Source organism: Cydia strobilella, chromosome 18 (genome assembly GCF_947568885.1).
Source record: "Cydia strobilella chromosome 18, ilCydStro3.1, whole genome shotgun sequence".
Classification (NCBI taxonomy): Eukaryota; Metazoa; Arthropoda; class Insecta; order Lepidoptera; family Tortricidae; genus Cydia; species Cydia strobilella.
The window spans coordinates 4358308-4385157 of record NC_086058.1 but is presented as its reverse complement, the minus strand read 5'-3'; the positions used below and the strand labels follow the sequence as shown (position 1 = coordinate 4385157).

The following is a 26850-nucleotide window of genomic DNA, read 5'->3' as shown; positions in this document are numbered from 1 at the left end:
CTTGAACTTGACTCCATTTTATGTCGCCGTAGATTTTTATCGGAACCCTTTTAGCAACAATATTATCAGAAACTACCCCCAACTTACAACACTGCTACATTTTGGATAGATAAGACTAGGTAGTACCTAGCTATATATTTAGATAGAATTACGTTTGTCGATGTTAATACGTACTAAACAAGCAAATCTGTGATATGTATTAATTGGTAAGACTAAAACAATCGTAAATTCCACGAATTAATAAACTAGTGGATGTGAAATGACTCCTATTTAGTATGAAAACCAGTGTCGCTAAACTCACACATTCATAGCCACGTTAAAATACGTCACACACTTACAAAATTGCTCTGATTCGTAGCAACTTTCCATACCAAAAGGTTATTACCGGTGGATATTTCTCGAAAGAATATCAACTGTAGGCTACATGAGTGACGGTTTAAAATATAATGTCAAAGCTATATGACATACGACTCTTTCATTATCTCATTAATCTCACAAAAGCTCGCTCAACGTTCACCTAATACAACTACTCAACACCAGATGGCGTTATTTTATAGTTTTAAAATCACTTACTTATTACAGGCGAGAAAAGGGCTAAAAAACCAGTATAAGTAAGGTCTAATTACGCATGGTTTGTTACGGATCTCACGGTCACGTTACACTGGTGTTTTCGAGATCTCTACACGCCTGCGAGTAGCTAACCGTTGGAACATCGTTCCATTCGATATAGGGAGGGGACAGTGTAATCGGAGTGTTTTATCGATATTTGTGTGTTCAGTTAGGTATTGATATTTCATTACCGTATGTACACATACACATATACACATTTAGATGATACTTTATTTATGATTATAATATAGGTAGTGATAATCGTGATTGTATGAAAAATAATATGTACAACAAATATCTAACTAGAAATTTGTTTCTTATTAATTGACCAACTAGGTTGTTAATGTGAACATTAAATATATCTTAAAGTCAAACAGATAAAATCATAGTTCTTTAAAGGTCTATTAACTCGGTATTGCTGTTATTTTGTAATAACAAATCTGCAATTACTTACATAGGTAAGTATTCGTCTTTAACAATATATTTACTTGTAGCAGCATTTAAGGCCAATCTAGACGGGACAACCTGATTAAATTGTCAAATTAATTGTATGGTGTGAAAGCATACATGAAACTGGCTCATCGATCCCACTTGATTTGATTGTAAGATTGTGACCTATCAAATCAGGAAGGGGGGCGGCAAAATTCCAATATTTGACGCTAGTTTGCGTGGTATGGAACACTTTTTATTAATTTAGTGAGCCCGAATGTCACTAATAATTACTAAATTAGTAACTAAGTTTTAGGCGTGTGGACGCTAGATGAGATGTATGGCAATTTTATCCCCAGAAATCTTTCTCTAAGAAATGCTCCGAGCAAATGGTGCTATATTTTTGCGGAAACTAATTTTCTTGCCCAGTAGCATTGATCCATTTATTTTTAATATCGGCATCTTGTGGGAACCTACAATAATTAATAATAAAGAAATAGAAAATATAAATCGTTTATTCATGGCACATTGCATGCATTGTACGCATAAGTACATTAAGTACCTAGTCTAATTATTTTAACGATGAAAATATGATAGGTGTAAAAAACAAAAACGTATGTAAAGGAATACGAAGGTTTGAAAGGTTGCCATGAAATGACCCCGACTTAACTTAGTGCTTGATGACCAGAGCTGCCATATTTACTTAGACATTGATTATCCCAAATAATAATTAGAAACGTGTCTAAAATAATAATTTATTACCGAACCAAACATCAAACTTGAAATATCGTAACTTTAACTTTATCGATATAAATATCGACATTGCGCAGCATCTGAGTAGCGAAGTTATTTGACATTTAGGATAGCGAATATTCCAGATAAACGTAAAGAATAGTGACAAAGGATTGTGAACTCTAAGTTCTAACTGATAAAATATAGATTTACTTAACGAACATTCGTAAATAATGCAAAATAAACAGATTTTTCGTATTAATCGGATTATATTTAAATAAATAACCACCGGTGATGGGAAATACCTCCACGTGAAAGATTTTTTAAACCGCTGTGATTTCTGCAGCTTAATACTGCACAATACGGCATTTTAAATTTAATTATCAATTTTTGTTAGACGAGCGTACGTACGACGTGAATGTCATTCGAGCATGAAGTTTACACAACAACTGAGCATAGTCTGTGCATAAAGTAAGTCGGTCGCTACTAACTGTCGGATAGACGGGAACGCCCACTTGCCATCTCCATCCTACTCCGTGGTAAATTCAATTCAATAACAACATTTTTATGCAAAAACGGTGCGAAAGATTTAGGTTTATAGAATAGAAAGGCGTTTTCGAATTTTTTACATGATCATAACAAATGTTACGAAATTCAAAATGGCGGCTATTTATCACAACCTTTGACTACGAATTCATAATAAGGTAATACCTTTCGGATTCTTAGAATAGAACTTTCATCATGATTAGACCAAATTGTCCGTGGGACTTAACGTTTTTGAGCTACAAGCAAAAAACAGGAAAATAGCAAAAAAATTGCACACCTGGGATGGAGGCAGCTCGAATTACACGAATCTAGAAACAAATGAAGGTATTAAGACGATTTCCAGTTTGCTGGGAATGAATTCTTCGAAAAAATCTAATTTTATTGGCCTGAAGAGAAGAGATGATTTAGGTTTAAGAGAGAGTTGGGAAAGAGTTGTGATTAGATAGGTTTTAGAGACTAGGTAGATTTTGGCACACAAAATCTTTGAACCTGTATTACATAAAGTATACTTTTTATCTCCGAATTCACACAAGTAATAAAAAGGTGGAATTTTGTGGAGGAAGTCACAGAAAAAAAACAATTGCATTAGCGAATAATACTATCATAACGTTAAATCATTAACGTTAACGTTAATACATTGCGGGGTTACGCGAGTTCTTTTTTAATCATATAGTTTTGTTGCAATCGTCGCTTTTAATTTTTTTTTTACAGCTGGCGCATATTCATTTAGTATTCAAGCATCAAGATCGTCGTCATTATTACCTCAAACGACTGAAACGACTAATAAACGGAACGAACGAATAATATTGAGAAACATAATTTCTGTGAGAGATTCTGTCCCTTTAATGTTAAATTACTTGCACCGAGGTGATGATACGGATTGGCGCCATTTCAATTTGAGAAGTCAGTAATTTAACTTTACGAGAGTCATTTCAGATGTAGATACGGAGCTAAACTAAGGCAACAGAGGACTAATCGTCTAAACGATATTGTTACGTAATTACCCCATAGAAAGATTGAAACTAGAGATGCCCCGAATAGTGGTTTTGGCCGAATATCGAATATTCGGTCCCTCTCTCGGCCGAATAGCCGAATATTTGGCATGACATACGAACATTTTGAGTCATAATTATTATGAAAACTGTTCGCCAACAAAGCACAACGTTTGCTAAGATATATTTCTTGTTGAACAGAATTAATGAAAGAGTCAATCAAAGGATGTCCTTTAGCCATCGGACAAACCCTGAAATCCCACATTACTTCACAGGAATGCTCTAACGTTAATATTTATTTTAATTAGAATAAAAGATAAAAAACAAAATTTAAACAAAAGTTATTCCCAATAATCGATGACAAAAAGAAACATACTGTATTAATCATAGGCAGTGCTTATGACAATTTGTACGAAAATGTGCGGCAATGATGACATTTGTCAAAAGTCAGAATCTTATTAGTGTCACAAATAAAAAAGATAATCAAAAAGGTCGAAGAAGGTTTCATGTCTATTTATTACCTCAGGAACTACTAATACATACAGGCTGCTCCAAAGTAAAAAATCGTAATTTGTTAATTTCTTCATAACCGCTACATCGGTTGTTATGATACTTTGTATACTGATTCTAAATACCCTAATGCATATGTAGATTTCGGCTGTGTCCAATAGCTAAGGACAACCTGTATATCCAGCGATACATGAGTGCCACGCAATGATGCACGACCCTATTCAAACATGGGGCAAATAAATAGCTTGATAATTGTTATTTTATAGCAACGCTATGAAGTTTTAATAACAAAACTTCCGTAAGATACAGACATTAAACATATTAATAACGGGTCACCCGGGGTAAATACGTGAGTGACCCGTTATTAATATGTTTAATAAGGCTATGAATGAAGTGCTCAAAAGAACTTGCACGAGGCGCCGAAGGAAATTAAAAAACCTTGTCAGCATTAATTATGAATTATGATAATGATTCTTTTAGACTTTTGAATGATTCACGGTTAGTTTCACTAGACTTATATTGGCCGGGATATACGAGCCCCGATGCAAATTAGTTCGTCTAGTTCCACACAACAATTTTGTGTATTCTAATAAATTTTATACATGAAGATAAAATGACCCAGTAATGGGAACCGTAATAGTAATGTTTAATCTAGTTTATTTTGATCGTATAATAAAATTGCATGAGACTCTTATTGTAAAAAAAATGTACTTTTCAAAAACTTTCTCCAAATCATATTGTCCTCTCCTATAGCATTGATGCATGCATGCATGGTCTCGAAATAAAATTGTCAGTACATTGGTAGAGCCGTGTTGCTTTCCCTAGTAATAGTCCTTTTGATATTTGTTATATTCCTACCCGTCAAATAAAAAAAAAATCGTTATTTTTTTTCTTTCAGTACAAACGATATTTCTTGTATTTGGATTTAGTTATTGGAGAATATTACCATATAAAATTAAACTACATTAGCATTAGCATTAAATGTTAGTGATTTTTAAACTTAAACATTATTTTTGTACAAACGCGAGAAACTCAAAAAATGGTCCGACTAGACGAAAACATATGCATCGGGGCTCGTAGACCGTGAATATTGGGAGCTCATAAATAATACAAAAAGGTAATCACGGTCTATATCCCGGTCAATATGTCTAATGTTTCTTTTTATTTTTGTTTTGATCAATTTTTTATTTACATTTACACAGAAAACGAGCTAGACAATCACTTCAAATATGCTTACAGTTTTCGCGATTTTCGCTGAGGTATTCATTGCATTTTTTTTTAATGTTTTTTTTTTATGTTGAATAGGCAGGCATTTGATCACGATCCCACCTGATGGTAAGTGATGATGTGGACTACGGTGGAGCACGCATACCTATGAGATACCTATTAACTCTTGCCCTGAAGAGCCCAATAGACGAAATATATTGATATGATATGAAATATATTATTTACTAGCTGTGCCCGCGGCTTCGCCTGCGTGGAATTCGGTCTGTTTCAGTAAGCGGCTAATTCACCCCTAATTTATCTCCCTGTCCCCTGGAGACAGAACTTAAAGTAAAGTTGACAGATGGATACGCTAGAGGACTGTAGTCCAGATAAAATATTTTACAATTAGGTACCTACCACCAAAGATAGATATAACTCCGTAATAGATGGATACAGTCTAAGGAAAAAACGTGCCTCGAAAATCACGAAAATTTGATTCTCGATCAGATGTCGCTACTACCTTTTGCCTACTCTCGTATAGAGGGCGTTGACGGTTTCGTTTGTTATTATCTAACAATTTTAACGCATATCAGTGAAAGAACATGGGTCAAAATAAAAAAATTATTAATGCAAATAAAAAAGATCCATATTTAAATACATTTTATCGTATTTTAATAAATCTTCATTTTTAGTTTTAAAGTGTGTCGATAGATGGCAGTGAATTTACTGTGGTTACAAAATTTACTATGACAGTACCGTTCTATAATATTATATCCTCTTTGCTACCACTAAATAAAATTACACTACAAAATGAATATTTTTTTTGCCCTTATTCAAATTTTTTGTCGTGATTTAAATGGCATAGAGTAGTATAGGTGTATTTCGAACGATACAGTACCATTTTTGTTTAACGTCCTTGACTGTACCTATGCAATTCGGGTACACTACATAATTCCGAAATTTTTTATTTCGAATTTTAGAATGTCGAATTTTATCATTCCGATTTTTAAATGCTCGACCCATCAAAATTCCGACTGTCATAATTACGAATGATGAAAATCACGAAGATTTATATTTCCGAAAACCCAAAAAGCCGAATATTGTAAATTCCGAACTCATAATTCCGACTATAACAATTCCGATGGTGGCAAACACCGAATTTAACATTTACGATTTTCAAAATCACGAATTCGGAATTGCCCTTATTCCGAATTAACGTGATTCCTATTTTAAATATCCCAATTTTTAAATTTCCACTTTTCTGGCAACAGTTCGTTTTCTTGGGGGTCGCAGTTCTAACCTAACCTAACCCACTTTTCTGGCAACAGTTCGTTTTCTTGGGGGTCGCAATTCTAACCTAACCTAACCCACTTCTGGCAACAGTTCGTTTTCTTTGGGGTCGCAGTTCTAACCTAACCTAACCCACTTCTAGCAACAGTTCGGGTTCGCAGGTTCGCAGTTCTGTCTAATTTATTTATGCCGAATTTTTATGCCAAACATATTTTATGCCGAATTTAACATGATGCGGCACGACAGGTACCCGTAATAATTACTAAAACGTGAGTCTTCATTTGAATATCACGGATTTCATTTTTCCGATCTTGTAAAAAACCGAATTTCTGAATACCGAATTATTTTATTTCCGATCGGACAATGATTTTTTAGAATTTAGGAATTCGGAAAAAAAAATATTTTCGGAAAAGTGTAAAATCGGAACTTTAAGCTTTCTATCAAGTGACAATCGGATTTTAAGTTTTCGGAAATAGCACATTCGTGATTTTATTCCATCGTGTTTTTAAAAATCGTAATTTTGATATTTCGGACTTATAAATAATCGGGATTATGAAAGTCGTGGTTATAAAAATCGGAAAAACATATTTCGGAATATTTGGGTGTTCCCATCAAAATCATGTCATCCAAATCGGTCCTCCAGTCAAATCAGTCAAATGACGCCGGCGGCGGGCAGCGTCTGCCCCTTTTTTTTTTTTTTCGGAGTTTGAAATGCATCTGCCCCTACGACTTGTTGATGGTCATAGCGAAGCAGACGCTCACGGGGACCTGTAGGCGCTTGAAGCGGAACGGGAAGTTGCTCGGAATGAGAAGGATACGCGGGATGAACACGGCTTCTCCGGCGCCACACTCCGTCAGGATCTGCGCCTACATATGTATTACGTACGATATATTTGGGATCACAATCGAACTCGCGCTGGCTTGCCGTTTCAGCCGAAAGCGAAGCGACCTGCCTAGAGCCCCACTGAGTCTCTCACCGTGGTTTTTCTCAGTCTCCTGAGACCGTGCCCCTTGTGGCCGCAATGCATTGCGAGACTTTTGCGAAAGATTCGATTTTTTTCGGCAAGGCATGGTAACGCGTTTAAGTCACAAATCGTTTGACATTTACTGAAAAATGATTTTTTTAAAGTACCCACCTTCGTGACCATTATTAAGAGGAAAGGGCACGGCCGCTTCTCCATGCAAACGCAGTCTCCATTTTTTTGGTTAAAAACTACCCTATGTTCTTCCACGGGACTCAAACTATCTCTATACCAAATTTTATCTTAATCGGTTTAGCGGTTTAAGCGTAAAGAGAAATTAAAAAAGTTTTTTCATATTTTTTGTGTTTTCACTCGGGAATGGTGTCATTTTGATATCATAAATGAATTCGGCATACCCGATTTATACAAAATCGATACCTAACTTGGCCTAGTAGCTAAAATGATATAGTTATCAAGATAAAGTTATTAACCGCTTTTTCACCACCATCGGGGATGAATTTTTAAAAACGCTGAAAGTAATTTTCTTGCTTTTTAATATAATAACGTTTTGCAAAGTTTTAACTTCCTAGCTTAAAATAAAATTTGCACCCCAAGACAAACTTTCATCCCCTTTTCAACCCCCTGAGGGGTTAAATTTCCAAAAACGTCAAAATTAGTTTTTTTGTAATCGTCTATCATACCTTTCTAAGAAGTTTCAAAGCATTTGTAATGGATTCAAACTTTCAACCCCCTTTTAACCCTGTTAGGGGACGAATTCTTGAAAACGCTAAAATCACTTTTCCTGTATTATAATAATATGCTCATTATACAAAGTTTCAAGTAACGCACTCAAAAAAAATTGATCTCCATACAAACTTTCAACCTCTATTTCACCTCCTTAGGGCGTGAATTTTCAAAAACGCTGAAATTAGTTTTCTTGTATTTCAATAATATATCTTGTTACGAAGTTTCAAATTGCTAGCTTAAAATAAATCTTGAACCCCATACAAACTTTCATCCCCTTTTTAACCCCCTTAGGGGTAAAATTTCTCAAATTTTTATAGCCTAAAACCTGGCCGTGGATTTTTTCGACAGATTAGTAAAGTTTGCATCAAAATCCGTTCAGCCGTTTTCATTTGTAGCGCGGTCAAATAAACAGACAAACAGATAAACAGACAAACAGATAAACAGACAAAAATTCTAAAAACTGTTGGAATGTGTTCTGTTATCGATTCTAAGTATCCCCAGGCAATTTTTTTTCGAATATCTTCCATGTACAGACTTTCGACCCTCTTCCGCTTTATTATATGTATAGAAGATTGCATTTTATTTAATGAACTATTTAACCTTATCTTAAATCGTACATAAAATATGCTTATAATCAATTAATCATTGAGTGACAAAGCAACAACTTACATCGAATTGATTATATTTGATTAAGGCAGTTATTACTTAAATACTGAACACTAAAAACTAAAAGCATATATAGGTAAGTCAAAATAAAATCATCATTGTTACTGTTGTAGCTATACAATTGACTTGATTACCACCATCAAAAAAATTGGTGTCAAATTTCCAAAGTCAATAAATTTCGTCGTAGATTAAAGTATCCAGACATTGTTAAATTCGTAGCTACATAATTAATGTTTTTTCAAACGAGAGGTATTATTTTGATTACTAGCAATTAGACGTTTTTTATTGTTTTATACCGAAGGTGTCACCAAAGTCGTACCAAGGACGTAAGGTTAATAAAGTTTATGTTCGTAATGATAATGAATTATGAAAGGCTGTTATTCAATTTCAACTACTTGGTTATTGAAATTATTGTAATAGAACCATCATCATCATCATCATCATCATCATGTCAGCCGATAGACGTCCACTGCTGGACGACCGATCCTGTGCCGCTCGCAACCACCGAATTCCCGCGACCTTCACCAGGTCGTCGGTCCATCTCGCTGGAGGCCTACCGGCAGTTCGTCTTCCGGTACGCGGACGCCACTCCAGAACCTTCCGACCCCACCGGCCATCAGTTCTGCGAGCAATGTGCCCCGCCCACTGCCACTTAAGGTTTGCAATTCTGCGAGCTATGTCGGTGACCCTAGTTCTACTGCGGATATCATCATTTCTGACTCTATCACGCAGAGAAACCCCGAGCATAGCTCTCTCCATTGCCCTTTGCGTGACCTTGAGCCTTCTTATGAGGCCCAATCATCTGAGGCTTATAGAACCATCGCCTAATGTTAAATGACAACTTTTAAAGACATAAAGTTCACCTATGCTCCTATAGTCAGTTAATAAGGGTGTTACTATTAGTACAAAATCATTATTTTAATGACGCGTTGATTTTCAAAAAGATTATTAATTACTAATTAAATATCAGCGTCTACAAATGAAGAAAATGTATGCTATATTATTTGTAAAAAGATACATATTAAGTACCTCATGTTTTAACGAAGCGAAAATATTTTTAAAACTCAATTTCATGTACGGTTACGGGGACGGTATACGGCTTCGCAATGCATAACATACAGAACTAAACAAAACTCGTTCAATTTGCTTTTTTTGTATTCTCGAGCAACATGGCATTGTAATAATATCCCAACAGAACTCAAATATGTTTACAACTTATGACTCGATTTGTCGAAGTTAATGTTCTGTAAAAATAGCATGATCTTATATATTTACAAGTAAACTTACCAATGAACCCCCCAAACAGACTAGCAGTCCAGTCGTTAGTGAAGATGGCCCAGGACAAGCCAGCAATGACGACTTGAGAGAACCCGGAAAAGGAGGACTGGCATAACAGCACTCGGTCTCTGATCTCCTTGTGGCAGAACTCTGAGGTATAGGATACAGTGGGGCTGAAGGATGAGGCGAAACTGGAAAATAAAAACAGCGAAAATAAAAGACTTGTAGGCGTGAAAACTGGTGGGAAATACTGGGAACAATATTCTGTGCTTGGCACTTACTTACTTTTTTTTGCATTTCACTTTTTAACGCCTGAGAACAGTAAAAAATAAGAGAAATAATATAAAATTTTACTACATACTTATACTTAATTTTATAAACAATGTATTTTTTTGCATGTCACTTTTTAACGCCTGAGAACAGTAAAAAATAAGAGAAATAATATAAAATTTTACTACATACTGATACTTAATTTTATAAACAATGTAGTATACGCACTCAGTAGAGACGTATCAGCGAAAACTTACAGAATAATTAATCATTGTTAAAAGGCTTTTATAAACTTCTCAAGACATTTAACAATTTTGTATGCACTATTTGTTCCTTTATACATTTTTTATAAGGTTGTGCAATATAAAGGATTGTATTGTTGCAATGTATAAAATCACATTTTCTCTCATCGTTCCCCATTGTATGAACCTAAACGCAAATTCAATTATGCAAAACATGGTTGTGGCTTTGGTAATCGAACGACACCCATAATCAATGTAACGACTGCAAAATTTCCCATTTCAGTATACCTTAAGCTTAAATTGAAACAACGTGCCAAGATGGAAATAAAGATTACTCTAAAATATGAAGACCTATAAAAATATCAAAGTATTAATGACTCAGTATCCATAAATCAGTAAAACGTGAAACGCCTAATTCTCGGTTTCCGGCGTTTACGTAAATGGCTGCCGTTATCGTGAAACTTTGACAAATGTCCGAAGGAAGAGTTTCAACGGAAACCAAAAATTATCAGGTTTGTTTTGTAACAAAACTGGGTTAAGTGTTTTTGTAATTGCGGTTGATACGGTTTTATAGATTACCTATCAATTCACATATTGGGTGTACTTCCGTTTGGGCCAAATAGGTATATTTCGCCAAATTTCACTTCCCAACAAACTTGTCCAAGTAATTTTATTATTTGTTAATAATAATGTAGAACGGCATGCGAATTTTTAAAGTTTTCAATCATTCAATCAATCGTTTATTTGCAGATAAAAATATAGTACAATGCATGCAAATACAATTTATATTGAACATTACACCACCGGTAAAGTTGTATGTATATTGTATACCTACATTTTCTTACAAAATATTGTTTTTGCTACAGGTAAAACATATCAAGTAGACATCCGCCTGGCAGACAAGACAGCAGTAATTTAAAGGTAAGAAAAACAAACAAACTTAACAAAATTATGGTAATATTCCATACATTCTGACACTTATTTAGCAAAAGTTTGTGATTTATAATCAACTGTTTTATGAAAAGTATCACATCATAAATTATAAACGTTAACATCTAACAAACTGTAAAATATATTAATATCATCTTCCCAGCGTTGTCGAGGCGTTTTACCACGGCGCATTTAGGGAACCTCACGTCCGCTCGGAAACGGGTAGAGGGTAAAAAAAATACTATCTCAGATCAAAATAGACATAACGGTCATTGAAAAACAAGCTTGAATTTGGAATTTATAACGCAAGATTACGAGTTACCATTGGGTTTTCCAACAGCTGGTATACTATGGTAGGCATTGTAAACACCAAATACCTAATGCGATTAAATTCTAATCTACGAAGCGGTTGCCTGTTATCATAGATTCCTACTTACCCAAAGGCGATTACGTGGGATTGTATCCCCGTATCGAATGACTCGCTTAATGCTTCTTGAATGAGCGTTGGCAATTACGGGGGAATAATTTCGGTGTCAGTATTACTTGTACGGGAAATTCAGGTAATTCCTGATGGAGAAGCATGAAGAAGCTCAACAATGACATTAGTATTCAAATTTCAAACAATAATGAGATTGCAGTTGACAGAAGAATCTTTTGCCACCCGAATATAGTGTTTACCTATACTAAATATTCTCTCTGATCTAAACATGAATCTTTTTAATTAATGTTAGATATTAAGCAAATAATAATTTTCTTCTTTATTCATAAATCATAAATAACCTTCATTTATAAACTTTGTCTCTTTTGTCTGGCACAAAATTCAAAATGACGGATAGGTACCTACAAATGATTATCAAAGGCTTGTTTTTAACAGATATTTACGAATAACGCCATTCATTGTCTTTAATACCGCATTAAGGATGACTCACGTTAGACCGGGCCGTGACCGGTCCGGAGCTTCCGGCGCTTCGTTTTCTATGGAAAGCATCACGTGATCACCTGTCATGTCATAGAAAAGTCAGCGCCGGAAGCTCCGGCCCGGTCACGGCCCGGTCTAACGTGAGTCATCCTTTAGGCTGCATTTCTTAATTGATAATATGTAAACACTTGGTTCTCTCAGATTTGACATCAAATTAGGCTTAAAAGAATCGTCTTAATTGGAGACTTACGTTAAAAAGATTTGAGCAACTTAATCTGACACACAAATAAAACTATGAAAACGGATTATATCGCGTATATTGAATTTAAAAAAAGAAAGAAAAACGAAAAGAGTTCGAAACGTCGGGATGAATTATAAATTCAATATACGCGATATAATCCGTTTTCATAGTTTTATTTCATGAGTAACTATCGCGGTAACCGAAGACAATACTGACACACAAAGTTAAACACTGATTTAAACTTTCACGATTTTTACTCATTATTATTCACAACGTCGGGACTTAATCGCGTAAATATTATTTTAAAACCGCTCGAAACGTCGGAGGTAAATTTAAAACTTAATTTTACGCGATTAAGTCCCGTCGTTGTGGACACAAAGTTAAAATGAGAAACGTATAACACCATATTAGAGTCAGTACAACTTTACTACGAACTGCCGGTCTGCAATACTTCTATTTACTAATTTAGATATAGGTAAAATCGATCCCTAGTGTGTGAAACATTTTATAAACTTAAATAAGACTCCGCCGTAACTTAAAAGCTTATGTGAATGTTCCAAGTTTGCTGCAAGCTATTTAAGGTTAAGGCAATGGCGTGATTTGTTCGTAATATTCCTTAAGCCTCTTAAAGCAAAATCGTATTTTACATTAAATTGTGACACGTCTTTACAAAGAATGCATGTTTATGCGAAAACAAGATTATATTTGCAAAGGCAGACTAATCAAAACTTTATTAGGTTAAAGTTAGCTCGATAGAAGGTTGGACTAAAGCAAATTTTCATCGGAGTGATGTTATTATGACACCTATTTTTTATTATGTTATCGTAGAGAATACGCTAAAATAAGCATGTTTTGTAGGAAGAACTTTTCTCTAAAATAAAAAATGGCCGAGATATTTGACCCGCAAGTTGAAACCACTACTTGACAAAATCAATCATTTGGAACAGTAAATTTAAGTAACAGAGACAAGATAAGTGCGACGACGAGCGAAGCGAGGAGGAGTGTGTTAGGTTGACCGCAATGATTGCGATCAAACAGAGCCAGAACAGACGTTATTGTACCTACTAAAAAAATTCTAAGTCTTTTTTTGCACCCCCTTTGCTTTAGGCCAACCAAAAGTTATTAAATTACTGAACATTGAAAACTGTTTATACTGAACGACTTTTTTTAATACAGAAAGTTTATACCGCTAAAAGTACCTAAGTCGGAACCAAGACTTATTTTTTTATAATAAAATCTGTGTATCGAATAAAGGCATATAATGCGAAAACTGGAGAACGTAATTAATTCCAATGCAGTAGGGCTATGAATTATTAGATCACGATACTTACAAGATACCTTCAAAGAATTTAGCTGTAAGTAAAACTTCGTAAGTCTGGCTGCTCCCTGCGATGAGAGTGCAAAAGAAAATGCCAAAGTAGCCGCCGACGAGGAACAGCTTTCGGCCAAACTGGTCCGTGAGAAAACCGGCAATTAGGGAGGAGAACATCATACCTGTAATATAAAATGAGTTACATTGCTAACTGTGCACATAGTTTACAGTGATATTATTATAGTATTAAATCACATTTACGAACGGGTCTATCGCGAATTTATTTTGTTACCTTTATTTACCGACGTTTCGACACAGGTTTCACTGGTCGTGGTCGCGGCTAACTGACGTCCCAGCAAAATGTCAAAACATAGATTTGTGTGACTACCCCACGAAAAGTGCATTTAAAGTTTGAGGTAGACATCACATCGGTAAATAAAGGTAACAAAATAAATTCGCGATAGACCCGTTTGTAAATGTGATTTAATAATATTGTGTTCAAACCGCGAAAGTTTTAAATGTTATATTATTATAGTGTTGAAATATCTCCATAACCGTCAAATTACAACTAAAATATGATTATTATATTTATAGCTGAAATAATCTGCTATGCCGACGACACAGTGATCATTTTTAAAGGCGATACCTGGGAGAGTGTTTTTGCGGCAGCAGAAAAGGGTATGAGTAACGGACTCTAAAATGCCTGTACCTAATTTAATATGAGATAAAAGGTAATGTTAGAAATTATGTGAACTCAGCAGCTCAGTACAAACAATTACTACACATTTACTCTGCAAATCCAGTGTGTAAATCCAATACGGGCAATAAATTACACCAGATATATAATTTATCCGTCTAATCATTATTATTCTTAGGTCCTATGCTAATCACCGTTTAAATATTCACCCGTATTGAATTTACATACTGTATATTTAGTAGTGAGCGACAAGCATGTGCTGGTATTGCAATAGTTATTTGTGCAACAAGAGAGGAAAGTTGGTTTTTCTTGCGAGAGTTTTTATACCCACACACACACGATGTAACACGAGACGTAACATCTCGCACCATGCAAGTCGCACTTTCCTCACTCCAGGGAGTGACGAAAGTAGGCTTGTTCGAGCTGCTGAGGTGAAAATGTCCATCAGGCGATCCGTGCTTGCTTTGCTTTGCTACTATCGTATTTATCTTTTTTTTTATTAAACGGTGTGAACGAGACTTGAGTTCACAACTGGGATACCAGTCCGTTTACCAACTGATTCCTATTATGTAACATCATATTGCTCCGTTGATTTCAATATAAAAAATAATCCTCTTAATTAATATAAAACTGTATACAATTGGAATCCGATCCAGTGGTCGCATGAGCGCACTTCAAACTTCAGGGTATCAATTCGGATCGATCGGAATATCACAACTAATGAAACGCAAACAAGCTCTCTCTCTCTCTCTCTCTCTCTCTCTCTCTCTCTCTCTCTCTCTCTCTCTCTCTCTCTCTCTCTCTCTCAAGCTCTGCAGGACTTTTGATGAAGTTTGCGTGATTTTATTTGACGCTTGAATTTCCACGAAATGTTTTCAAAATTATAACGAGCTGTTTTGTGAGCTTTATAGCTTTAGGCTTATAATGGGGTTGGGAACTGTCAAAGGTTTGCAGAGATGGCGCCATCATAGCTTGCCCCTTTTTCTATGAGATTTGGCTTAAAGGGCTGGCATCCAGGGCATTAAAAAAACAAAAATTTGACACAATTCTAGGAATTGACAGGGCAAGCTATGCTGGCGCCATCTGCTAATTATTTCGACCGGCCATTAAATGTGGTTGAGTCAAAATGGTATGTGGATCAAACTAAAATAATTTCCATTTTACTTCTTTCCACACGGCTTTATCTAGTCAAATCCAAAAATTTGCTTGTAAACTATTTTCTACAAAAGCGGCTGCTAAGTATATGGCATTGTGAGAAAGAAGGATGTGTCTTGTTGAGATTAAAGCATTTCCTCATGAATTTTTCTTTTTTGGAAACCTAACGGTAAATATCAGATTCTGGGAAACTTTTTAATACTGTGTATATATACAACATGCAATCATCATCATCATCATGTCAGCCGATAGACGTCCACTGCTGGACATAGGCCTCCCCCAAGGCTCGCCACTCCGACCGATCCTGTGCCGCTCGCATCCACCGAATTCCCGCGACCTTCACCAGGTCGTCGCTCCACCTCGTTAGAGGTCTACCGGCAGTTCGTCTTCCGGTACAATGCAATGTAATCAATCAACTAATCATACAAATAAGAAAAATTATATGTTTACCAGTATAAGGTACTGCGTTCAGCATCCCTTTCTGCACCAAGTTCATATCCAGGTCACATTCTGCATTCGGTAGTAGATAAGCAGTTGAGTTGCTAACAAGTAAACTGGCCACTATTGCGATTAGTGCCGCTCCCAGGATTTGGACTTGAAATCTGCCAAACGTGCATGCTTTTAAGGCAAGGTCGATCTCTTGCATGGGATTCTTGGCTTCAACGCGGTCTTGACCTGTTGGTAATGATTGATATAAATCTTACATAGTTAATAAGTACTACTTACTAAGGACTTTTCTGACCTGAATCATGCGACATCGGGGGCCAAGATTATAATCTTACATGGATAAACGCCAAACGAAAAGTCACGTGAGTATTTCCATGACATGTGTTATATTGGCCATGGTGCCTATCCAAGATGCCAATCGTTTACGCTACAACGAAACGCTATCTGTCTCTCTGTCACACTAATATGAAAGAGTGCTAGAGACATAAAGCGTTTCGTTGTTGTATCGCAAACGATTGAAATCTTAGCTAGGCCCCCAGACTAACGCTATAAAGGGATAAAGGGGTTATTTTTTTGTTTTTATTTCTGTGTTATTAATTCGATTTAATTAAAAGAATGACGGATAAACCCGTTTATCATAATCATAAGTATATAGAAGAAGCTCTAAATACATTTTTGACATCGAAAAACGGGCCATATGACTGATAGTTGTCTGACACAATACTATTTACTGAAAGTTATGTTTTAGTTGTTATAGTAATTTTTTCTACTCCAGCACTCTTATTTGTACATTATATGACTGCTAGTGAGATCGAAATCAACTTCATAAGAAGTGCGGCGCGCGGGGCCCGCAGTGAGCAGTATTCTTAGGAATATTCATATAATATTATGAATCAGAATCAGAATAACTATGCAACTTTTGTTTTTTTTTTAATTCTGAATTCTAGGCAAAGATCTACAAACAATTATTTACTTTGATTTTATTTAAAATGTTAGCTGTTTGCTGTTCTTAGAAAAAATATTGTGTGCATCAGTACATAATTAGGTTTTAAATTTTTTGAGCGTCTTTACAAAACGAAACGAAGTTGAGACTTCGGACTTGAATTTTAAAAACCCTTATTATGCACCTCTTGCACAAAAGAATATTATGTTATAGTTTAATTAGAAAACACTTAAAATTAGAAACACTAAAATTGAAATAAATTAATTAATACGTCAAATTAAATTTTAATTAAAACAACATAATTTCATATTTGCAACCACTGACAAGGAAATCCAATCACAAGATAATTTCCAATTTATCAATGTTCGCGCGTCTGATGTAATCCACGTCATCCCAGAGCCGAAAATCCTGGACTTTATTTGACTTTTTCCGTCCCGATACGTAAATTTCCCTATACTCGTCCAACCAGCTCCATCCCTCGAATTTATGCGCTTCAGAAAAATCCCTGTTGTAAAGACGGGACCAAACTCTATCCTCTTTTACGATACAATTCATTATTTTGCACGATTCAGATAAGTTCAACACGTCTTTTATGGGAAGTTTTAAAAGTATCTCCAAAATAACGGCTTTAGGGAGGCTTAATAAGGTCCCCTGTTTTGTAGTGTATTGGTTTAGTATGCAACTTTTGATTGGGTCCGTAATCTCTTTTACCGTTCGCTCAAGAACCGAAAAGTTTTTTATAGAACATGGTATTCCAAGTTCAGAAATGCCCAAAAAGCGGCTCGGTTCTAGGCATACTGCGTAAGAATTTCCTGTGTCTGGTATAATAGAATTCAATAGAAAAGCGTTGGATAGAGGCTTGGCGAAAATTTTTATCGGTATATCTTGGAATCCGTTCAAAACGAATGTGGCTTCGTAAATATCTGTGTTCTTTCTTGTGGATAATATATACTCGGATATATCGATAGCGCCTTCGTTAAGAGCTTTTATTTGAAGGAAATCGTTTTCCCTCATTAAAATAAGCAACAAAGAGAAGAAAAGCTCGCGCTCGAACCGGCGAGGTTCGATTAACACTTCTATCAATGAACCCAATGTCTGTCGTTGCTGGAGCGGTAATTTTTCATTTAAGAATGGTTTTGTGTGTACCCATTCCATTATTGAGCACGTTTGCAATTAAGTTTCACAGTTTTTCCTTTCTCCAAATAAATATTGTTTAGTTTTTTATTTTGTTTGGTATTAAAGTTATTTTTGTCACGAGACTTTGACGTTGTCAGGTTTGATTGAATTGCAAAAAGGATAATATACTATATTTGAAACCTCAAAGCAAGTATGCTATAGAGTTGGACCATGCATGCACCCATGAGACAAAACATAAAATGCAATACAACGAAATAAAAAACACGTTTTAACATTTATGACAACATACCACAAACAACCTTCGTAATTGTCCCACATTAGGCTTTGGTGGGGAACAACAATATATCTACCGTTTTGATGTGGCAGAAGTAGGCAGAAATGAAAAGTGAGACATTACAAGGTTAAGCAATATCAGCGCTTTCTCTGCTATTCCTACTAAAAGTTTCATACATCTCCCCCTTCCTCTCTTGTAACCTCTATAGTATTGTTCCTCTAAGTATTAAGTTGTCTAAAGCTCAATATTTATTTGCAAAGGCCAGGATTACACTCGTAAGTTTTACTTACGTAAGTAGGGATAAAGCTATTTGCTAGAATGAGATAACGATATTCATATCTCATTCTGTAGTATAGCTGTGTCCCTACTTACGTAAGTAAAACTTACGTAATCCTGGCCAAAGATTAATCTTATTGTATTTGTAGCCTACAGTGTAAAATATAAAAATATATTTGCATCCCAAACATTTGACAACTAAAGTAGATACGCTTTTTGCTGTCTTTTGCCATTCCAATGTTTCCAGCACTACAGTGTAGGTTACCTACCTATTTACCTACCGTTTGTCTGTGAGTTTGGCTCGAGCCTCAGCATTGTCTGTTCTCAGTACAAAATTGAGTACTCAAGCCGTAGCAATTTTGGTGGTGGGCAAGCTGTATGTGTGTGCGTATAAATGTGTATGTGTGGGCTTTTAGCATGCATGTAGTCTTGTCAATTTTAATCAAGTCATATATCGATAATCTCTACACAGCGGAACGGAATAGCGATTAATAGAAGCTTCGATATCTTCACTAAAAATAAGACTCCTTTGCGCATGTGACTCCTCTGGAGTTGCAGGCGTACATAAGCTACGGGGACTGCTTGACATCGGGCGGGCCGTGTGCTTGTTTGCCACCGACGTAGTATTAAAAAAAACATCATAGAATGCTAATGGATAATGAACGATACTTTATGATATAATAAAAAAACTCAATTATTGCGGAAAACACATTTTAGTTGGTGTTATTGTAACTTTTATATATTTCCGCCGTTGATTATTGTAATAAAGAATTCACAAAAACATACTGTTTGATAATATATAAATTGTTAATTTTAGGTAGTTTAAATCCTTTCAAGTAAAATTTATATTGTAAAAAATGCCGATGGTTTATCGATAATATGACTTTATCGTCATGGCCACAGCATCATTGTTCCTCATTGTTAATCGTACCAAAGAGGATATAATAGGATAGAGCGGTACTGTCATAGTAAATTTTGTACCCGCAGTAAATTCACTGTCATCTATCGACACGCAATTAAAACTAATAATGAAGATGTATAAAAATACCATAATAGTTATTTACGATACAAGTGCGGAAAAGAGGAAATTGGCGATAAATTAAAACACGACCGCAGGGAGTGTTTTAAATCGACACGAGTTGCGAATTACCTATTCGCACGTGTATCGTACAACGTTTTACAGTACATATGGCCCTTTAAACTTTCGACATATGCACGAAAAGTGCTATTTGACGCACTAGTGCGAGAAAGTAGCACCATATGTACTGTAAAATGTATTTATATATGGGTAAATGATTTTTTATCTGCATTAATTTTTTTATATGATTTTGACTCATGTTCTTTCACTGATATGCGTTAAAATTGTTAAATAACAAACGAAACCGTCGACGCCATCTATCCGAGAGTAGGCCAAAGATAGTGGCACCATCTGATCGAGAATCAAATTTTCTTGATTTTCGAGGCACGTTTTTTCCTTAGACTGTATCCATCTATTACGGAGTTATATCTATCTTTGATCGTACATAAAAATGTGGCTGTGTATGTGAGGCTACGGTGACAGCTGGCTTAGACTTCGTCTTTCGGAATATTATATCTATGGTTTGACTAGTTATCAAGACGCATTCCGTCACTGTCCTGTCACGAAGCCAAATCAATTATGTTGAAGATCCTGATTGCTTTGTAGTTGTACCGGGCGCCACTTAAATTCAGTGTTAGCGTAATGGCCGCTCGAGATGATTAAACAGCGATCCATTTTGCGGTTGCTTGTATAATTAGTGATATATTTATTCTGACAACCCTGAGGAAAGAATAAATAACAGTGCAATGTAAAGTAAATAGTAGACTGACCACGCTAATTTTGGATAAAAAAGGAGGAGGATAATGAAGGTAAGAAAGCATGCATTATTACACCTTATAAAACAAAGTCCTCCGCCTTTCTGTCCGTTTGTATGTTCGCGATAAACTCAAAAAATACTGAACGGATTTTCATGTGGTTTCCAGTTATCAATAGAGTACTTCTTGAGGAAGGTTTAGGTGTATAATTTGTTAAGATTTTGTGTAACCCGTGCGAAGCCGGGTCGGGTCGCTAGTGTCCCTATAAGCTCCATATTTGATGTAGAACTTTGCATGAAAATTTAGCGTGGGCTGATTCTATTTTTGTGTTTGATGATTGAAAATATTGGATGGTTTCTATGCAGCCAGTCTTTTTTAGATGCACTGCATTATTAATATTATTATTTTGGGGTTTACTGTTACTTAGTAGTACTGAGACTGAGATATGATTTAAGTAAATTTGATTACATAATTATTCATAACGCCATTATGCTCTACGAAACATGCCGCGCGAGTGATTAAAAACACATGAGTTAAAACCACGTTACATTCGAGTTTTGAATGATTCACGGTTAGTTTCACTAGACTTATATTGACCGGGATAAAAAATACAAAAGGTAATCACGGTCTATATCCCGGTCAATATAAGTCACGTTACATTCGTTTTCTTAATCATGGTGGGAAATATCGTCATAACATTCTTCTTTTTCTATACCACGACGGTGGTAAATAAACGTGCTGCCCATTTGATGTAATAGTAGGCTGATTGGTTTAGTTTGCACGCTTTTTTTTATCATAGCCGATACCCGTGAACCGGTCTGGATGGATGCGTAGCCAACGTGCATTGCAATCGTTAACGCTCCGTAGCGAACAAAACGCACCTGTCACTGTCGCAATAGTGTGGAAGAGTGATAGAAAGACATGACTACGATACGCTACGGAGCGTTAACGATTGCACGTTGGCTAGGCGCCCTGAGCAGGCAAGGCAGTAGAAACTTTTGTAGAAATATGGAAAGAGAACTGGTATGGTAGCTTAGTTTGACCTAAGGAGTTATCATATCAAAGTACAAGGTCATTGCCACTACAATCATAGTTAGGCAGACGTTATTTATTACATCGGATAAAGGTGCAAAATAACGTGACTTTCATATCAACTGTTTACAACGAACAACGATCAACGTTTGCGATTAACAAATAATTTGTACAAAATTTATTTTCAACCTTATCACAACTGTCATAAAGTTTATACATTTCAAGCATTATTTTGGTTGGATAACGTGGCTTATATATACTTTTTAGGGTTCCGTACACAAAGTGTAAAAACGGGGCCCTATTACTAAGACTCCGCTGTCTATCTGTCTGTCTGTCTGTCCGTCAGTCACCAGGCTGTATCTCATGAACCGTGATAGCTAGACAGTTGAAATTTTCACAGATGATTTTCTGTTGCCGCTATAACAACAAATACTAAAAACAGAATAAAATAAATATTTAAGGGGGCTCCCATACAACAAACGTATTTTTTTGACGTTTTCTGCGTAATGGTACGGAACCCTTCGTGTGCGAATCCGACTCGCACTTGGCCGGTTTTTTTGTCTTACGGTAATTTTAAAATATGCCAGTCTTTGTTTTAGAAGTGCAAAGCGCGCGGTTGGTTTATGCGATAAACGCAGCGTTGAACGTTGAACGCATGCGCCAACGGAATGTAGGAAAAATGACAATGCGCTTATTACCGCTGCGTTTATCGCGTAAAACAATGTAGTGTCATTTCATTTTTATTTTTTTTATACTACGTCGGTGGCAAACAAGCATACGGCCCGCCTGATGTTAAGCAGTCTCCGTAGCCTATGTACGCCTGCAACTCCAGAGGAGTTACATGCGCGTTGCCGACCCTAACACTCTTCTCCCTCGAGCTCTGGCAACCTTATTCACCGGCAGGAACACAACACTATTAGTAGGGTCTAGTGTTATTTGGCTGCGGTTTTCTGTAAGGTGGAGGTACCTCCACAGTTGGGCTCTGCTCTAGATCTGGAATGAAATCCGCTGTCCTGTGCCCTACCACACAAAGCGAATTACTGTCATTAGATTATCTAATGTAAAATAGATGTACAGCAAACGCATTGCGTTTAAAGGATGGCTCCCGGGCCGAGGCAATCGATTATTTCATATGACAGGTAACCGGTGATCACGTGATGCTTTATATAGAAAACGACGCGTCAGATGCCTCCTACTCCGTGGATGCCTCGGCCCGGACCTGGCAATTCAAACGTGAATGATCCTTAATGATGCGTTTATCGCATAAAATAACCGCGCGCTTAAGGGGATCCCATACCCCAATGACCTTCGATTTGAATCCCTTAGTTTTCTAATGTTTCTTGTAGCTTATCATATTAACAGCAACGGATTTTAGCAATATAGTATCCTGTTATGTATGCATGTTTATGTGTTGTGTGGCTGCGCCCACCTTAACCGTTACCGTTACCGATGTAATAAACCAGTGCGATTAGAGCAGCCCGTAGTTTCAGTCGTGTCCTCGTACGCGTCACTGGCGACGAATCGGTTAAATCCCACGTGTTTGTTTCGCGATATTATAAAATGTCTAGTGCTAATTTCGGTGTGTTGGATACCTTTGATCATAACGTTCAAAGTTGGAACAGCTACAAAGGCCGATTACAACAGTATTTTATCGCAAATGATATAGATAATACGAAAGATGCGACGGGAATAAAAAGACGGGCCATCTTACTAACGGCACTCAAGGAAGAAACGTACAAGCTTACAGCTGATTTAGTCCTGCCAAAGCAACTGGACAGCGTGCCTTATGAAGATATTGTAGCACTTCTGGACAAACATTTCACACCCAAGCGGGTTGGATTCGGCGAACGCCACAAATTCTACGCCGCAGTGCAGCAGGCCGGCGAGACCCACACACAATGGGCCGCTCGGCTACGTGGACTCACCGCTTATTGTAGTTTCAGCAACGTGGAAGAGGCATTACGCGATCGGTTTATCATGAGCATCCGGCTCCACCGATTGCCGGTACCTCGGACGAGGATGATTTCCAAGAAGCGATCGAGGAACCTCAACCAGGCGGACCTCCTAGGGACCCACCACCAGTGGTGAACCGCAGAGAAAGATTGCGTAACCGTCCTAAGGTCAATTATAAAATATAGTGAACTTTATTATTGTTATTTTAGAGATAGTACTTATACTAGGGGAAGGGAATGTTATGTATGCATGTTTATGTGTTGTGTGGCTGCGGCCACCTTAACCGTTACCGTTACCGATGTAATAAACCAGTGCGATTAGAGCAGCCCGTAGTTTCAGTCGTGTCCTCGTACGCGTCATATCCCATATTTACTTCAAAGTTCATTGTTTTCGAAATATTTGGCATCAAAGCTAAACAATTTTAGGCCAAAAAACCGGTTTTCTGGCCATAACTTTTGTGTTAATTAGTTTAAAATTAAAACCTTAGACAAATTTTTAGAGACGTCTAAGACAAACCAAAATCAGCACTCGAGATACGAAAAAAGTGTTTTTTTAGACAATGTTTAAAACAATCATAAATAAATAAGTATTCATTTTTTTCACAATCCGGTAGACAAAAATGGAGATAAAAGATTGAAGAACCGATAGCCGCTTGTCTTATAATTTTATATGTAGTGCAAAAGTTGGAGATACGATTCAAAACTTGTCAAAAATCGATGAAAACCTCAGGTAGCCCCTTAAGAAGTCATAAAATGTTCTAATGTATGTAAACCGTGTTCGGGTGTATTGTTCGGATGTAAACTGCATGCATAAAAACCACGTACCGCTTTCCGCCAAAGCAGCTAAATTCACTTCACTCATTTTAATATAAACTGATCACCGAACATCACTTATCAAGACTTCACTTGCTACTAACTAGGCATATTATATAAAATCATGTTATAAATGAATGTTATAATTTATCTTACGATGATGTCGTTGGTAATTCGTCTGTTATAACTTGGTCTGTCTTTTATCTCGCAGCTACTTCTGCAATAAGAACGTCTTTGATATACGGGATGAGGGACAGGTCAATCAAAGTTGGTTGTGTCGTATCATATGAATCGCGGTATGGTAAACTTTAGATAAAAATGATTTACAGAAATTTCCGGTCTACGTAACGCATAATGGGAATGCTTGTGCAATAATACCGTTATGGTTTTGGCTTTTATTAATTTAATTAATTTAAATTTATTTTAATATATTAAAAATAAATTTATTATTAGAACATCGCGTTATGTGAAACCACGTTTTTTTTAAATATGATTAGGTGTATAATTATACTCAGGTATTTGAAGAACCACATTATTTAAAGAATAGGTATATTTACGTTAAATTAACTATTGACATTAAAATGAAAGTAGCTTTATATAGATTATGAAAAACACCAACAGTATATTCCAAGGAAGAACTTATGAATGAAAATGAACAGCTAAAAATGTTTACACAATTTTGCCCTCTAGATGTGAGAAACCTAATTAATGAATATAACTAACACTGATTTAACAAGAAGATGTATGAGTAACTACTCACTTGGGAAATCCTACCTAAATTCCTTTTATCTGATTCGGTGGTCCATATTGCACAATCCGTCATGGTTTGCGTATATTTTCCATGGTCCATATTTTTCTTTAAAATAATTAAACTGTATTGTGATTAATATATAAAATATTTATGACAACGGCACTATGCCTTAATTTCTTATATTTTGCGTAATAAATATTTTCTACATCACTTAACACAACTGGTTTGGTTAACGACGAAATAATACTTGTGGCAGTTCGCTAAGTCACTACTTAAGCATAATATTTAATGACACGTGTAATTATTGTATTATTAATTAGTGTGTCGCATGTGGCATTAAAATCATAATGGATGTATCGACACCAGACTTGAGTTACGCCGCACACAACAATATTTCTTAGTTTGAAATAAATTTAGTGTTATTTTATCTTAGCAATCAGCCAAACTGCAAGATTAACCAAAATGTATCTTCAATGTATAGTATGAATCTTATCAAATGATTTTTACGTCTAAGACCCTAAACTGTTAAACAAAAGCCATTGTTTCTTTTATGCGAGTGGTCGGCTATTAGAAACAATGGCTTTTGTTTAACAGATTAGCGTCTTAGACGTAAAAATCATTTGAGAAGATTCATACAATATGCACTTATTAGCAGGGACCGGACAACCCTTTCCGCGATAAAACCCTTTCAATGGGCGACACTTAAACACGGCTAACACATTGAAAGACTTTCCCTTTTGAACTGCAAGCCCATTCATACCCTTACCTTTGACTAACCCTTACCGAAAAGCTAACCAAAAATAAGGCTAGCTCTTAATAAGGGTTACCCTTATCTTTAAGCGCTTTTTATAAAGGTTTCCCTTTGCGTGAAAGAGACAGGATTAGTATATATCTACGGTAGTGTATGAAAAGGAAAGAAAATACGTGCCTAGTCAAAGAACGCCGCCGTCGCCGCCGACGATCGCTCGGATTTGAAGTAATGTGTGCTTTATGAACAAGGTAGACGACTTAAATTAGCACGCTTATATGCTAAAAGGGAAGCCCTTTATAAGGCTAACCCTTATAAGCAATATGCAAGGTGTTGGTGAGCGGATGATAAGGCTTTTGTAAGGGTATTTGGGCTACCGATTACTCAAATGTGGTAGCTTTATATAAGGGTTTTTAAAACCAAAACAAAGGGTTTCGTCTGATAAAGGGTATGGTGAGTTAAGCCTTATGCAATACCCTTATAAAACCCCGATAAGGGATAGCGGGCCGGTCCCTGCTTATTAGAGAGGGCTAACGCAAAACTGTAGGTTTTACATCAATGATTGTTTACACGTTTTAATCTATGCCAAATGCCATAAAATAAATACCACGGAAACTAGCCGAGGAATCTAACAAGTTTTTTAACAGAAATATATTTTCGAGTTAGTGAGATAAAAGTTAAAGAACTCGCGCGACGGCCATATCTTGATGAAATGATCCCTGATTCGTTCGTTCTTTTTGCATGTAGTACATCTAGCAGCAGAAGTTGCTAAGCGGGCGAGGTGTTCAAAATGATCTTGACGCTACTTTATTGTCAAGAGAATAAGAGCGTGTTAAGGTAATTTTGGACTTAGCAACTTCTGTTGCTGACTGTACGAGTACTCATTGTAGCCTGTGTGTGTAATCATTTGC

General features: G+C 36.2%; 3 protein-coding genes across 3 annotated transcripts in view; 1 reads left to right on the top strand and 2 right to left on the bottom strand.

The window, feature by feature from the left end:
* LOC134749421 (synaptic vesicle glycoprotein 2A-like) overlaps positions 1-24527 on the bottom strand; it is a 36025-nt gene extending 11498 nt beyond the window's left edge. The window contains exons 1-4 of the mRNA XM_063684345.1: positions 24453-24527; positions 16184-16408; positions 13901-14063; positions 9977-10158 (exon numbers count right to left, since the gene is read on the bottom strand). Coding sequence (XP_063540415.1) covers positions 9977-10158; positions 13901-14063; positions 16184-16408; positions 24453-24489 — 607 coding nt within the window. The 5' untranslated portion in view covers positions 24490-24527. The remainder of the gene's footprint in view (positions 1-9976; positions 10159-13900; positions 14064-16183; positions 16409-24452) is intronic.
* LOC134749432 (hemicentin-2-like) overlaps positions 11341-26850 on the top strand; it is a 318341-nt gene continuing 302831 nt past the window's right edge. The window contains exon 1 of the mRNA XM_063684360.1: positions 11341-11400. The gene's annotated coding sequence lies outside the window, so the exon portion shown is untranslated. The remainder of the gene's footprint in view (positions 11401-26850) is intronic.
* LOC134749309 (uncharacterized) lies at positions 17390-18364 on the bottom strand. The gene has a single exon (XM_063684208.1). The coding sequence runs from the start codon at positions 18276-18278 to the stop codon at positions 17460-17462; it is 819 nt and encodes a 272-aa protein (XP_063540278.1). The 5' UTR covers positions 18279-18364; the 3' UTR covers positions 17390-17459.